Source organism: Phocoena sinus, chromosome 2 (genome assembly GCF_008692025.1).
Source record: "Phocoena sinus isolate mPhoSin1 chromosome 2, mPhoSin1.pri, whole genome shotgun sequence".
In the NCBI taxonomy this organism is placed as follows: Eukaryota; Metazoa; Chordata; class Mammalia; order Artiodactyla; family Phocoenidae; genus Phocoena; species Phocoena sinus.
The window spans coordinates 140,093,199-140,109,891 of record NC_045764.1 but is presented as its reverse complement, the minus strand read 5'-3'; the positions used below and the strand labels follow the sequence as shown (position 1 = coordinate 140,109,891).

Sequence of the window (16,693 nt, the reverse complement as noted above, 5' to 3'; positions counted from 1 at the left end):
CAGTCATGCATGGGTAAAGATCATCCAAAGTGCAAGAGAGATGATTGGGATTTAGTTTAATGGTATGAAAAATTCATTGATACAGTTTCAGATTCTACAACTGCAACTTTTCTTCAAGAAATGACTGTCAAGTTCTGGTGTAGTATCAAAGAAAAGTATCCACAATTATGTGAAGAAACTATGAACATACTCTCCCTTTTTCATACTAGTAGATTTGTGTGAAGCTTGATTTTCTTTATATACTTTAACCAAAACAGTATATTACGACAGCTTGAATATGGAGACAGATAAGATTCTGTCTTTTCTTTTTTTTTTTTTTTTTTTTTTGCGGTAGGCGGGCCTCTCACTGTTGCGGCCTCTCCCGTTGCGGAGCACAGGCTCCGGACGCGCAGGTCAGCGGCCATGGCTCACGGGCCCAGCCGCTCCGCGGCATGTGGGATCCTCCCGGACCGGGGCACGAACCCGTGTCCCCTGCATCGGCAGGCGGACTCTCAACCACTGCGCCCCCAGGGAAGCCCAAGATTCTGTCTTTTCATATGCTGTTAAAGAGATTTACAAAAATAAAAAAGTGCTTCTCTTCCTAGTAACTTTTTTGGAAAATAAATTTGTTTTTCACAAAAATGTTAGTTATGTTAACATGTGATATATTTTATTGTTCTAAAATAATAAATATATTAAATTTTCTCAATTTTTATTTCTACTTTCATATATATATATATCTCATGTAAACAGAAAGCTTTTTTGAGTCTTCAATAATTTTTCAGTGTAAAGGAGTGAGACTAAAAAGTTTGAGAATGCTGTTTTAGGCAATAATGACAGTAATGACAGTGGTGATATGTGTTAATCACTGTGCAGAGGGCAATATATCTATAAAAAATCACATTAATCTCAGGGATTATCGTCCCCATTATACAGTTGAAGCAAAAGACTTTTAGAGAAATTAACTTGCCTAGGGTCACACAGTTAGTAAGGGGTAGAGCTAGGCTTTCAACCCAGTGTCTACCTGTCTCTTGAAAGTCCTGGTTTTGATATACTGTTGTATACTACACCAGGATGTAATGTATACTTTAACATAGATTTATTTTGCAAAGAGCATAAACAGTGATCCCCCATGGTTTATTAAAACGGTTATTTGAGGTTGACTCTGCAGATGAGAGTATTCTTACTCTTTGCAGATGAGAATATCCTGATACACCATCATATATTGCTCAGAGGAGTGTAAATTGCCATAAACTCTCTATAAGGAAATTGGTAATGAATGTTGAAAATCCTGACGTGTTTGGATATCTTTTGATCTAACAATTCTACTTTTAGAATTATTTCCTCATGAAATAATTGAACACGTGCACACTGATGCATGTTATATAATGTACATTCTGGCATAATTTAATAGAGAAGTAATTTAAAAACTACTTAAGTGTCTAAGCATAGGATATTGGTTAAATTAATTATGAGTATTGGAATTATTCATTATAAATATGTATAATGGACTGCTTGTAGCTTGAGAATGATGGCTTAGATATTGTTGGCATAAATTGTCCACAATATATTGTTTAGATGGTAAAAGTAGTTTTAAAACTATATTATATATATATACTTATAGTACATTGGTATATTGTAGAAGTATAGAGAAAAATTGGGAGTTTTATACATTAAAGTGTTAACAGTGGTTAACTCTTAATGGTGAGATTATGGGAGATTTTTATTTGCTCTCTTTGGCTGTGTTTCCAGATTTTACATTTAAAAAGTTAAAAATCACAACAGCAGCTGTGAGCTACAAGAAAGGCTGGCACTGCTAGTTGAATGATATTAAAACCTACTAAACCCCTTGTCAATTTTAGTATTAGAGCTTTTTAAGGTTTTTGATACTATTCTCAGTGAATTATATTTTGAAATTAACGATAACCTATTTGTTGCAGCTTGTATATGAGTTTTTCATACGATTTTTGGAAAGCCAAGAATTCCAACCCAGCATTGCCAAAAAATACATAGATCAGAAATTTGTATTACAGGTAAGCACACTGTTGTGGTTGCATGTATTTGTTTTTCAGTTGATAACACTTTATCTCATTTTCTCTTGATGTTTGTTAACAAAATCTTACAGTGACAGTTATATCACCCTGTAAACAAATATATACACATAAGCTATTTTTCATTATTGCCCATTAAAAGGAATAGGTACCTCTTTAATTTATTGTGCTGGAAATTAATTACATTTTAAACAACAAGGAATGCTAATGCCTAAATCCCTGCAGTTTTCTTTCTTAAAGTTTAATTATAAAGGAATTTCATTTGTATAACCCTAGTTTGTGTGAATCCTTATGTAAGCTTGAAGACTTTTATTTGCATAAGGGCTTTAAACTATTTCATTCATCTGTTAAAACTGAGTAGGCATGGTCTAGAGCATAGGTAAGCTTTAATAAATAATCAAAGTCAGGGTACTGGTGAGCTTCCACAACTAGGAAGTAGCACAGCTTAACACCTTAAGATTCCCTTGAAGAGATTAACTCTCACCTATCTGTTTGGAACTTTTCTTGATTTGTCATTTTACGTTTTATAACTGTAAATCATATATTTTTACCCCGGAATTGGGTACTTTCATGGCCCTGAATATTTAGGTAGTATCTCCTTGCTCTTGTTAACATTCATCTATAAAAAATTCATACTTGAGCCAACTGATGTATGGATTGTTGTAACTCCTTTCTAAGTGATTAATGAGATGCCTTATGTGGAAAAGAATAAATATCTCCTAGTGAGCCAATATGCAAAACTTCAAATTTAAAGCATTACTTTGGAGAAAACTGATCTCCTATGCCTTACTTGGATAAAGGTCGATAACTTCAGTGATGACCTCATTCCTTAAATTAATACATTTAGAATTCTGGACATACTAGGTTGAGAAGCCTTGGAAAAGTGCGATTTGATATATAGCTAGAGAGGTAGTAGATAAATAGGTAGATTCATGGATCACTGGGAAATAGATGGATCCAGACCCTTATCCCAAGTAGGTAAAATGCATTTCAGGCAAAACTAAAGCAGGACATAACAGGTCTGTGTTTGTATTGGAAAGTCCTTGCATTTCTGTAGCACTGTATAGTTGTCAGACCACCTTTACATGCATTATTTAATTTGATTTATACAGCGATCTAGAGGAGACATGGCTAAGTTTTGTGCCCATTTTATAGATGAATAAATCTGATGTCTAGAAAAGTTATCCAGGTTTCCCCAGCACATTTCCTATTCTGGTTTTCTGTCCATTAAACCATGATGCCTCATTGTGATTCCCTTTACCATAACTTGGAATGACTTCGACACAGGAGTAGCCCCCGTCTCTCAACACTGATGAAAAACAAGGTTCTCTTACATTTATGGTAAATTAAAGTGCCCGAGAGGATCGGATAATGATTCAACAGTAGACACTGTGTTTAGTTGACACGGAAACAGTAAATCCCGCAAAGGGCCCAGTCAGTGTGCTCTCCGTGGTTGATGGGTACTGATAAAGCTCCTAAAATTAAAACAACAGAGAAACCCATACTTGGAAGGGACATTTTGGGTTGTCTCTTCTAGCTCTTTACGCCGTGAATCAGTTTTCTTTGAGACCCTGATGAGGGGTGACCTCTCCTTGCCCTTTTTCAGTGAGAAAGGGCCACATACTCAGGTAGATTGTTCCATTTTTGTTAGAAAGTTATTTTTTATGTTGAATCTCCTTATACCTGATACCTTTTGGCCTTATTTCTTCAGAAGAGTTCCTTAGTATATCACTAGCCCAGGCATAACCTTTCAGGTCTTAGAACACAGCTTTTATATTTACCTCTTGCCTCTTTTTCTCTAAAACAGCAGTTACAACTCAAATGCCTATAGGCTCACTTATAATAGTCTGGTGGCCAGATGTCAGACAATAGGAGGCAGACCAGCTCCTACTGAAGGGAGCTTTGACTATACCTCTTTTTTCAGTATTGCCAGACATTTTTTTTTTTTCCCCAAGAGAAATTTTTTTCTCCCAAATTCAGTTTTTTTGTGAAATTTTCTGATAGTTTTAAAATCCTGTTCAGAATGAATTAAAACCATCTGCCTTCTGGATCTAGCCTACCAGCTGTCAGTGTGTGTTCTCTGCTGTAGACTGAGTCCTTAGTTCTGTCAACCCTGTCTCATTTGTCAGTTTTTGGTCTTCAACATGTGTCCATTTGTCTTCAAGGATGACATCTATGTCTGAACACAGTTCCCTGAGCCTGGTCAATCCAATGCAGCTTAGAGTTGGGGGTCTCCATTCCCTTGTCTGGATGCTGGGCTTCTTAAAGGGGAAGTCTCATTAGCTCTTCTTGCTGTTCCATGACACTGCTAATTTAGGTTAATAAGCTTGTGGTCTTAACTGACTTCTAATTTAGTTTTACACATGTTGTCATAAACCCGTTTTCGTTTTCCCTTGTTCATTTTACAGTTTGCTTTTTTATCTAGGTGTAGGATCTGACACGTATTCCTATGGAATATCTTATCTCCCCAGCCTTCTGAAGTCTTTCTGGATCTTGATTCTGTCGTCCACCTTATTCACTGTGCCTTCCAATCACATCTGTGATTACTAGCGATTGGTCTCATTGAAGCCATTGATTAAAATTGTTAAACTAGCCAGGACTCAGGATAGAGGCCTGTGGCATGCCTTTAGCAACTTCCCTTTATTTTAGCACAGATTCACTAATAACAGTGTTTGGATTCCCTCCTGGAGCTGGTTAGAAATTTACCCTAGGATGGGGGCTTCCCTGGTGGCACTGTGGTTAAGAATCCGCCTGCTAATGCAGGGGACACGGGTTCGAGCCCTGGTCCAGGAGGATTTCACATGCTGCGGAGCAACTAAGCCCATGCACCACAACTACTGAGCCTGCACTCTGGAGCCCACGAGCCACAACTGCTGAGCCCACGTGCCACAACTACTGAAGCCCGTGCACCTAGAGCCTGTGCTCTGCAACAAGAGAAGCCACCGCAATGAGAAGCCCGTGCAGCACAATGAAGAGTAGCCCCCCCGCCCCCGCTCACAGCAACTAGAGAAAGCCTGTGCACAGCAATGAAGACCCAACACAGCCAAAAATTAAATAAATAAATAAATAATTTTTTTAAAAAAAGTATCTTTAAAAAAAAAAAGAAAAAGAAATTTACCCTAGGATGTCCTCATCTTTGCATTTAAAATTTTTGTTTATAAGGAGAGTGTAGAGACTTCATCAGATGTGATGGTAGAAGCCAGGACTTCATGTTTACAGCATTCCCCTCCTCCATGGGCCTTGGAACTTTATAATAAAAGGAATGCCAGAATTCCCTGGCTCTCCAGTGGTTAGGACTCTGCACTCTCACTGCCAAGGGCCTGGGTTCGATCCCTCGTCAGGGAACCAAGATCCCTCAAGCTGCGGGCACAGCCGAAAAGAATAATAATAATAAATAAAAAGAAAAAGAAATAAAAAGGAACGCCATTCGTCTGCCACGGGGCATTAGTGAACTTCTGGGGCTCCTATTGGTTTACTGGTAATGTTGCCCTAAGTACTTGCAAATCATGGCATTGATCATCTGTCCCCAAGTTTTGTGAGAGACAAGTAATAAAGTATAAATAGTGAAGTTCATCTACTTATGCTTTATATTTTCAGTCCCTGCCTCATTTTTTCAACTTTTTTGCCTTTATCTTCCCTCTGCTGGGTCTGTTGATGAACTCAGCCTTTAGACCAGGGCTTACCTCAGTGCCTGCATCAATTATGAAAGGGTCAGGCAGGGTATTGGAGGAATTAACGTCACCACTGAGTGGTACTTGAATGTAATCATGTGACTAACCAGTGTACTAATTTTCATGATGGGGGTAAGCTCTGGTTGCCTATCAGCTGCCATCTTCCAAATTACCCTGTTCATTCATGTTCGTAACCTGTAAAGTTGGCCTCTTATTCCTTTTCCTTCCCTAAGTTTGCCCCAACACCTCCTAGGAGTGGGGACTCAATCCCCTGCCTGCTTCTCCTAAGCTTCCTTCCTCAAGAGTTTTGGTCCCGACTTGAGACCTGATGGCAATGGGTGAGCCTTTTGGAGCTTGAGCATTATTGCTGAGATTCTATCCTGTTATCCCCCATCCCACCCTACCGTCCTCTTCCTCTGACCACCATGCCTTAACTGTCCTTGAGCTGGCAGGTCCTTCATATGTCTGTACCGTCTAGTCAGCTCATTCATTTTGCATACCCTCAGTTTTCCCTCTTTTTTCTCTACCGCATGGACTCCCAAGGTGCTACCTGGTCCTAGCCTGGTTTTCTTGTGCCATGGGAACCCTCATACTTTTCCCTATTGCAAATCAGGATGACATTCACCTTATTCCTTTTCTTTGAGCAGATTTCTTATTCTCTGTGGATTCTCAAAGATCTCAAAAAGAGTTTTCAACTCAGAACTCTTTTATTTAGTAAGACATAATTTATTCTAGCCACAAGATTTACACTTACTTTCTGTAGCAGCTAGCTGTATTCTTTACAGTCTGTTCTGACTCTGATTCCTGCATCCCCAAAAGCAAAATAAGAATTGGGCTATTTTGGGCTTCCCTGGTGGCGCAGTGGTTGAGAGTCCGCCTGCCGATGCAGGGGACGCGGGTTCGTGCCCCGGTCCAGGAAGATCCCACGTGCCGCGGAGCGGCTGGGCCCGTGAGCCATGGCCGCTGAGCCTGTGCGTCCGGAGCCTGTGCTCCGCAACAGGAGAGGCCACAACTGTGAGAGGCCCGTGTACCCCCCCCCCCCCCAAAAAAAAAGAATTGGGCTATTTTAACAGGATGTAGTGAAGAGAAACTTAGAAGGCTCTGGATTGGAATCCTTACTCCCCTATGTACTCTAAGTATATTTTAGGAGCTAAGAATATGAGCTGTGGGATAAGAAGAAACTGCATTCAAACCCTGGCTTTTCTGCTTACTTGCAATGTGACTTTCAACAAGTTAATACACTTGCTACCAAGCACGAGTTTCCTCATTCATGACATGGGGATAACAGAATAAGTGAGATACTGTTCAGTAAAATAAGATATACCCCCAAAGTGACAACTGTTAAATCTTCTTAATTGAATTGGCACTATGGATACAAACACAGGCTCCCTACCTTCAGTCTTAAACAGGTACTGAAAACTTGGGCAGATAATTGACTATTCTGAGCCTCAGTGTTTTCTTCTATAAAATGACAATAACAGTCATCTTTCTTACAAGTTACAAAAAAATAGGCTGTTATGATGATAAAATAATATGACTTGTATAAATGTCTGCTGGTAGCATATATGGGGCCTAATAGTTGCTCATTAAATATCAATTCCTCTTTTCACATCCTTATATTACCTGTCCACATTGGTAGGATGTCTTATTTTTCTTGATTCCAATATTAGTTTTAAAACTTCCACCTTTTGAAACAAAATTTTAAAATTTATGTGAAACTTACAATAACAATTTTGCAAAGAAGGCTTGAATAAATGCAGAAATGTAACGTAATCCTAGGTGGGAAGACTTGCCATCATAAAAATGCCCATAGAGTCTCCAAATTAATCTGTACATTTAGTGCAATTCTAATTAAAATTTCAGTAGTTTTTCTATTTGAAAACTTCAGAGTTCATGAAATAAAACAGTTTTTGAAAAAGAAAACTAGTGATACTTTATTAGACATTAAAACATACTGTAAAGGTACATTAATTAAAACAGCATGGTATGGGTACAGGAGACTGGAACATAGTAGAGGCTTGGGTGGAAAAGACCCTTTTTAGTATGCTATAAAACTCATAAAAAATATATGAATAAATAGATAAGATAGATACCTGCCTACATACATATATATTAAATTGGTATAATGCTCTGAAGAGGAGATCTGATAGAATTCTATTGACTTAGATTGTGACTGAGCAATTCCGTGAGAAGTAGATGTGTATACCAAGCAATATGTACAAGGATATTGAATGTATCATTGTTAATGATTATTAGAAAATTGGAAACAATTTAAAAGGTCTTCAGTAGGGGTTGGTTGAATAAACTGTGGACATTCATTTAAGGAAATATTCATTAGTCTATAAAAAGAATGAGATAGAGCTACACATGATCTGTTTTTAAGTGAAACATGCACATTATGGAACAGTATGATATTTTGAACCTGAGTCTGTTATTTTAGGGAAAAGGAATGTTTGTCTCTGCACTAAAAATTTTGGAAGGAGATACACCACGTTTTTATTAATTGTCTGGTGGGGTGTAAGATTATGTGTGATGATCTTTACTTTCTAATTTCTAGTTTTTGCATTTAAATAGTGAACATGTATGTTATAATCAATAAGAATAGTCAAAATATTTCAATTACAGCTACATTCTCATTTTGTTGCCTTGCATTTTTGTAAAACTCAGCTGATTCTGTTCATTAATCTTCCCAAGACTATGTTTTATAAGACTATGCCATTCTTTTATATTTAACACTTTTTTGTATTTCCTTCCTTTTATCATTTGTGCATGTCCTTTTAAGGTCTGAAGCTCAGTGGCAAGCTTCCTGTGTTGCCTCAAGTGCCTCTTTCAATACCTCTCGTTTTAATTCCTCAGCAGGAAGCAATATAGATTAGTGGTTAAGTATATAGACTGGTTTGGATTCAGACTCTACCATTTTTTAGTGCATGACCTTGGGCAAGTTATATAACTGCTGTATGACTCAGTTTCCTCATCTGGAAAGTAGATGCAAAATATCCATTATATGATAGTAATCATGTTGTAAGGTTCTTGTGCAGATTTAATAAGTGTATACGTATGTAAGCACTAAGAACAATTCCTGATAATAGTAACTGTTCAGTAAATGTTACACTGCTGCTGTCACTACTATCTTTATTAGGATCAGTTCTTATTTTTAAGACTTTCTTTACCATTATTTTCTAGAACAGCCTCAATCCAGGAAGTTACATGATGTTAGTCTGTCATGTCTTACCTAGCATGTTATCCATTTTTTGAAATCTAACTTTTACCGTTCTAAAAAATCAAAAAACCCTTTGGACTCTGCTTATATGGTTCTTCGTGGGCTGTTGGGATTTTTAAAGATGTTAAATATGGTCTCTTGTCCTTGAAGTCTCATCAGTTCCACTTCACCAACTGATTTCTTCCAATCAGTGTTAGAAGTAAATGTTTAATTAGTGCTAGGAGCATGTACTTTTTAGTGTGTAAGAACCAGGGAAAGCGCATTCAAATCTTTACAGAGGCCAGACAAGTGATACATAATGAAGTAGTCTGGGTGTAACAGAAAGGAGTTGATGGAAACAGTGGTGACCTAGAGAGCTCGGACCCTGCTGCCAATCTGTTCCTGTTAACTGTTGGCTGATTGCTAAGTGGGCCAAGTGTTGCTAGATTCTTCTGATTTTTTAAGAGAACCTGGAAATCTAGATTTTTGTATGGGCCAGTCAAAATCGTCAGTGACTTGTACCTTTGAAGGGTTTGCTCTTTTTTATTTCAGAATGGACTTTGTTTAAATTTCGTAGTAATTTTTGTTAAATCTAGATTTACATAACCTTTAGCATTTCTTATGTACTTAATCTAAGTCTTTACATAAGGAAGCTGTCAGAGGCTTATCAAAGCTAGTCGATTGATTAAATAGTGCCCTTGTGTCCATGGTAATGTTGTTGATTTTAGACTTAGGTAACTTAGCTATAAGTGTGTTGGCTTGCCTAGGCTTTGTAAACAACCTTGTCTATTCCCAGTAAAGATAATTTTCATCTGCATTAGGGTGGTTGGGAAAATGGTTTCTTTATGACACTTCCTTCCCCCAAGACCAAAAATGAATTGCCAAACCTTGAATTATGTCACTGGGTGAATTGTCGTGGTAAGAGTTTAGTAGCATATCTCTAAAGACTGCGTTCAACCACTCTGCAAGTCTGAAAAATAGTCAGTGGTTGCTAAGAGATGTACTAATCAAGTATCTCCATAAACATATGTACTGCTGGAGATGGCTCCTTAGTAATTTGTACTTCACATTTGTGGTTATATTTAGCTGAAAGGTACTGTAATTATCATGCAAATTATGCAAATCATCCAGCCTGTCCTTAAAAGTGACCTTTTGTTATTGTGTTTAAAAAACTGAAGACAAATTGGACATGATACAAAACCAACCCATGAAAAAATGTTAGGTTCTTAACTGAAATAAAATTCACGAGGCCTTGAATCTCAGCTCTAATACAAAGAACTATTTTCCAAACAAGTTCCTTGAATATGTCAAAATGCTTACATTTCTCTCTCAGAGTCTATAGCAAATAAAACTTTAGAGAGTTTATTTCTACCAGGAATTTTATCAGATAGACATAACCAGTTAACAATAAATTGCCTCATCCCATCCTGTCCAACCTATAACTCAAAAACCTTAAAAAAGGGCTGGGCTGCTCTGACTTCTGCATCCAGAGCCAGCTTGGTAGGCAAGCAACTCGTGCAGGGGCAGCGGGCCCTGTGCTTAGAAGGACCTTTTTCATGGTTTAACGCTTTGCTGTTGCTGTCGTGAAATTCTTAGTACTTTTTGAACAAGGAGCAATACGTTTTCATTTTGCGCTGGGCCCACAAATTATGTAGCTAGTCCCTGCCTGTATCCCACTAAGTGCATCATTATGTACCATAGCAACTCTTTCTTGAAATGCTGACCGAATTAAAATTTTAAATCGCAGGGTTTTCTTGAATCAGTTGGAATAAGTGCTTGAGGGAGAATAGAATGGACTTTTCTACTTTGTAGGAAAAATGCTGAAATTAGGAGAGAAATAAAAGCCTGTGACTTGGCAGAGTTGTTCGTGTTTGTATGACTGACACCTTTGAAATGTTTATACTGAGTTATAGGGGTCCTGAAGTCAGAACTGCTGGAAGCTTATAATGTGCAACCTTTTGATTCCTTGTCCACGCTGTGCTCGCTCAGTGGTTGCCCATAGGTCAGTTCATTTCATATGTTGGTCCTCTTGAGTTGTTATGATTCATGGGAGTCAGGCTGCTGCTGGCTCTTCTTTCTTGGTTCTGGGCTGTTTTCTCCAGGTGCTTTATTACTTGATCGAGGTGAAGTTATTAGGAAGATAATTTTTTTTCACCTAGCAGAGTAGCTTAAGTGAAAAACAAAGCCAGACATGTAGAGATCTGATTTTAGTTTGGTTTAAAACATTGAGAATACTAATTTCATTGATTATTTACTCTATTTTTTACATGAAATAGCGCTGGGCAGTTGCTTCTTTATGTAGAAGAGGGTAATGGGCTTTTTGTTTCAAGTCTTTTGCTCATATGGTTTATAAAGAAAAATCGCAAGCCCTGCCTGATCCTTCCCCAACCCACAGTCTCATTCCCTTTAGGTAACCACATTCCAGTCTTCTAGCTGTTTCCTTATATGTATCTCCTAATTCTAAATAGTACTCTTACTGCCCTTTGTTGATTTTTTTCATCTGTTCCTACTATAAGCCACTACATGTCTCCCTCTATGTCTTTCCAATGCAGTTATGTCACAAAATTTAATTCAATCAAATTGTAGTGTTTGCATTAGTATGACTGTGTATATATTGTTCAGAGCCAAGGCACACATTATGCTATAATTACATTTCTTTTCTTGTAGGGCTTTTTTTTTTTAACCCCTAGAATTAGTAGTTGCCTTATTTTTCACTTGCTTGCTTTCTTATGTAGTCGTCATTAGTTCATCCCTTAGTTCTCTGAGAGTACCATACAACTCTTCCCAGTCTGGCCCACACTGATAACTAGTCTTTTTTTTTTTTTCCTCTTGGAGGCCTTTTTTCTGGAGCTCCAGTCATCCTGCTCTAGTTGGCACTGGCTGCTTTCTCTAGGCTGTATCTGCAGTGGCCATCCTGGGACTTAGCTTTTCTGGACTATGTCTTTATTTCCTTGGTTTCCTCTCTTTCGTTTTGGTGGGATACATACTCTAAATGCTTCCTAAGAAAGCGTGAATGGGATGTAAATTTTTTGAGCCCTGCTTCTCTGAAAATGGCTTTATTCTACCCACATACTTGGTTGATGTTTTGGCTAGGTTTGGATTTCTAGGTTGGAGCCCATCCTCCCTCAGCGGTTTTAAGGAATTGCTCTATTGTCTTCTAGCTTTCAGTGTTGGTGTTGAGAAGGCCTGTGCCAGCTGAATTCCTTATCCTTTATAGTGACCTGTTTTCTCTGTAAGCTTTTGTGATCTACTCTTTGTCCACAATGTCCGGAAACTTCAAAGTGTTGTGCTTTGTTCATTTATTGTGCAGAGGACATAATGGCCCTCATCTGTATCGAAACTCATGTACTCATGTCCTTTTTTCCTAGAAAATTACATTGAATTATTTCTCAGATAATTTCCTTCTCTTTATTTTCTCTGTTTCTCTGTCTCTGTACCCATTTAACATGTCTGTTAGTCATGTGTTGGACCTCTTGGATTGATCCTTTAGTTTTCTTATCTTCTTTCTTCTGTTACAATCTTCATCGTTTGGTTATACTTTCAGCATAGATTTGCTCATTTTAATGCGCCAGTCCTTCTGAAACTTTTATTTCTGTTACATCTTGAATTTCCAAAAGCTCTATTTTATTTTCTGAATATTCATCTGTAATAGCATTCTGATTTTGTTTCAAGTATCTAGTAGATTTGTTTATTTCTGGGGATGTTATAGGTTCATTTTTTGCAGTATTTTTCTGCTCCTTGCAGTATGGCTATTTCCTCTGAGTTCTTTATGATGGTTTGTTTTGGTCTCTATCTTTTATGTTAGAGTGTTTGGTGATCTTTGACAATATTCATAGTTATACGTTAGTCCAAAAAAAGCCTCCTAGAGGGCTTCCCTGGTGGTGCAGTGGTTGAGAGTCCGCCTGCCTATGCAGGGGACACAGGTTCGTGCTCCAGTCCGGGAAGATACCCCATGCCGCGGAGCGGCTGGGCCCGTGAGCCGTGGCCGCTAAGCCTGTGCGTCCGGAGCCTGTGCTCCGCAACGGGAGAGGCCACAACAGTGAGAGGCCCGCGTACCACAAAAAAAAAAGCCTCCTAGAACCTGTGTCTGTGAGTGTGTGTGTGTGTGTGTGTACGCGTAAGTGGGAGACACTTGGCACATTAGGCAGAGGCCTTGCCATTTCATTGAGAAACCTTCAAATATTAGTATATCTGCAGGTGTTTTCCTCTTGAGACTGTCAATTTCCCCAAAAAGGGACCGTCTAATCTGCCTCAGTCAGAATTGAGAGCTTAGTCAGGGAAGGGCCTGGCAAAGGTCATGTTCTTCAGCATGCAGAATTTTATTAAATCCCATTATTTTCAATAACTGTTTTACTTTAGCTATATCTGATATCCCCAAGACTAGAGACTTACTCATTTGTTCCCTCCAGACCTTGATTTTCAATCTTCAGTACACTGCATGGGACAGAGGATCTGGGAGGTCTTGTTACTCTTTCTCCAGGCTTTCAATCACTTCTGCTGTTTCTAGCTCCTCACACCCTTGACATCAAATATATCTGGTGCCTTCAATTCTTATGCCTTTTAAGGGTTCCCTGGTGTGAATTGGCTTGCTTCTTGTTGGCGTCCCTCCCTGCTGGCAGAATGGAAAAACATTTAGCGGAGTGGAGAAAGAGGAAACCTAAGATAGTTACCCCTTGCCATCTACTTTCCATCTTTGAGAGATGTGCAAATTTGTCTAATCTGCTCTCCAATCCTTTCTGCCCATGGATTTCTTCCATTTTTATTCTTTTTTCTCTCACTTCAGGGAGTGTTCAAGAGGAGAGAGGTTCAATCTCCCAAGTCTAACTGAAAGACCCTAACTACCTTTTTCATTTTGCCCTTTTAATTTCACTGTAGATTTATTATGAGGTTCAGGGGAGGTTCTTTGGCTAAATCACTAGGCAGTTCATCTCTGTCTGTTAGTTTCAGGAAGGCTGATTTTGTAAACTAGGAGGCAGCATGTTGACAGGTCTGTCTTTTCTCTGTAATCAATCACCCTGGAAACTCCAGCTTTGCTTCTTTGACAACAAGTTGCCTGTTACATTGTAGGGAGCATAGTCTACCTAGGCATTTACAAATACTGGATTATGTTTTTCATTGCTTTTTTTTTTGTGGGGAGTGTTTGAAGTGTATATATGACTAAGCACACAAATATTACTTTGTTTTGGAAATTAGAGCTCATCCCACTCTCTCCTCTGTTTGGGCCTGTGCAGTGTTCTACCTTTTCTTTTGTCTCATACATCGTGAAATCATCAAGAGTGTGTTCTGTAGAGCAGCAGAAAATTAGTTTATATACTGCAATTCATCTTTCTCAAAGAACATAGAATATATAATGTTTGTGGCTTTAAAGCTCACTCAGGTTAGGTGCCTGGTAATACATTTTCTTTGAGGACCTAATGGAAACATGAGTTAAATAATTTTTGTTTAATTATTATGTGTTCATTAAACTCTTAAAGATTAACAGTACAGGGCTTCCCTGGTGGCGCAGTGGTTGAGAGTCCGCCTGCCGATGCAGGGGACACGGGTTCATGTCCCGGTCCGGGAGGATCCCACATGCCACGGAGCGGCTGGGCCTGTGAGCCATGGCCGCTGAGCCTGCGCGTCCGGAGCCTGTGCTCTGCAATGGGAGAGGCCACAACAGTGAGAGGCCCACATACCGCAAAAAAAAAAAAAAAAAAAAAAATTAACAGTACATAAGCATGGTTGATTCAAGTTTTGCTAAAAGTACACCCCCTCAAACCTTCTCCTACGTTAGTTGCAAATTACTCATTAAGCCCTTTTACAACACTTGAAAATAGAAACCAACTAAAAAAATAGAACTCAAAGGATAATTATTTCTATTAACAAGGAATGGAATGAGTAGGTTAGAAATCTGTCGTTTTATGCAGGCATTAGGTAAGAGATACTGAGCCGGTGGGGCCTTCTTTGCCCATAGCGTTCACATCTTTCTTTCTTAGACCGTTTCTTGTGGAAATGTGTAGTTGACTTGCTCATTGCTTTCCTGTGGACTCCAAGTTTGTTCGTGTGTGTGTGCACGCCTGCATGCGCGCAGCAAAGAGGACGATCCCTGGTGCGTGCAGAGATTGACTGATTGACTGGTTGATTGATTGCATGACAAAGTAGGCAGAGAGATGGCAGGTATTTTAATCACATCTTCTGTTCAGATAGGCTGCTGGTGAAGGTATGTGTTATTGAATCTGCCATGAACACTTCCTTCACCTCTAACTCCTAATTTCTTCATGAATGTCACTTCCTATAGCAGCCTTCCCTGATCACTCCAGTTCTCCCAAATAGAGTAGATGTGTCTGCTATGTATTTATATAGTATCCCGAGCCACTTACCATGCTGCTTATTTCCCTGTATCCCTCATTGCGTTAGGCTCTGTAAAAGCAGTGTTGCTCATCATTGTATCCCTGACACCTTGCCCAGTGACTGGCGACATACTCATTTGAAACATTCATTGTTTGAATGGATGCATGACATTGTACAGTCAAAAATTTTGTCTGTCTCACTGCCCAGTTTTGAAGACTATTCTTCAGTTTGTGCTTTCTGCCATTATGTAAAGGGATTTTTCTTTTTTTTTGTCTGTAACTCTGTCTTTTGTTCAAAGAAAAGCACCAAAGTAGATGATTTATTTGATTACTGCCCACTGCGTTCTTCTGCTGTCGGTCTCAGCCTCAGTCTTTATCACCTGAAATCATGCTTTAGTCTGTCCTGATAGCTTTTTTTGGTAATTAGGGTAGTCTCTTCATTTGTATGCTCTCTATATGCTCTTGAAATGTTTTGCTATGAAGTCAGCATTAGAACTATGAGTTTTGTTTTATTGCAATGATAATGAAGGTATGAAGAACTCAGTAAAATTCAAACCAGTCTCCAAGTTTGTTCTTCAGCTAGAGGAACCTGCCCACTATTGTTTAAAAAAAAAAAATAGAAGCCTTATTGAGATATAATTCATATACCATAGAATTCAGCCTTTTAAAGTTTACAATTTGATGTTTTTTTAATATATTCCACAGAGTTGTGTAACCATCACTGTTATATAAGTGCAGAACACTTTTTTATCATTTCCCAAAGGCACAGCATACTCATGAGCAGTCACTGCTCTCTGTCTCTATGGATTTGCCTATTCTGGACATTTCATATAAATGGAATCATACAATATGTGGCCTTTTTGTGTCTGGCTTCTTCCACTTGGCACGATGTTTGAGAGGTTCATGCACGTGGTAACATATTTTTGTACTTCATTCCTTTTTACGGCTGAATACTATTCCACTGCAAGCACACTTTGCAGCAGTTGATGGGCGTTTGGGTTATTTTTCCACTTTGGGGCTATTATGAATCATGCTGCAGTGAACATTCATGTACAAGTTTTTGTGTTGACATGTTTCCAATTCTGATAAGGTGTGATCTTATCAGGATTCAGTTATTGCCTTTAGATTACAAATGATTGGGAACTTAAAAATAATGTTATTCATGTATAACATACATATGGAAATCATTAAGTGTTTACCTCAGTGGTGAACACACCCATGTAATAAGAGCCAGGATCTAGAAAGAGAACATTGCCAGTATTGTTGGGAACTTTGATGCTTGCTTTGGTGTGGGTTATCTAAATTTACTTGAATGCTCTGGCAGAGCTGAAAGCTTAACTATATATTTGGAACATAAGCTCAGTAGATGGCTTATTGTATAGAATTGCGGTGATTGAGGTAATGGACTCTAGGGTCTCAACTGCTTGGGTTCAAATCCCAGCTCTACTGCTTGAGACCATGCGC

At 38.7% G+C, this 16,693-nt stretch overlaps 1 protein-coding gene across 1 annotated transcript in view; it reads left to right on the top strand.

The window, feature by feature from the left end:
• The window catches only part of PPP2R5E (protein phosphatase 2 regulatory subunit B'epsilon), a 153,605-nt gene that overhangs the window by 114,674 nt on the left and 22,238 nt on the right, over positions 1–16,693 (top strand). Inside the window, 1 exon segment of the mRNA XM_032621892.1 lies at positions 1,920–2,012. Within this exon segment, the coding sequence (XP_032477783.1) occupies positions 1,920–2,012 (93 nt within the window).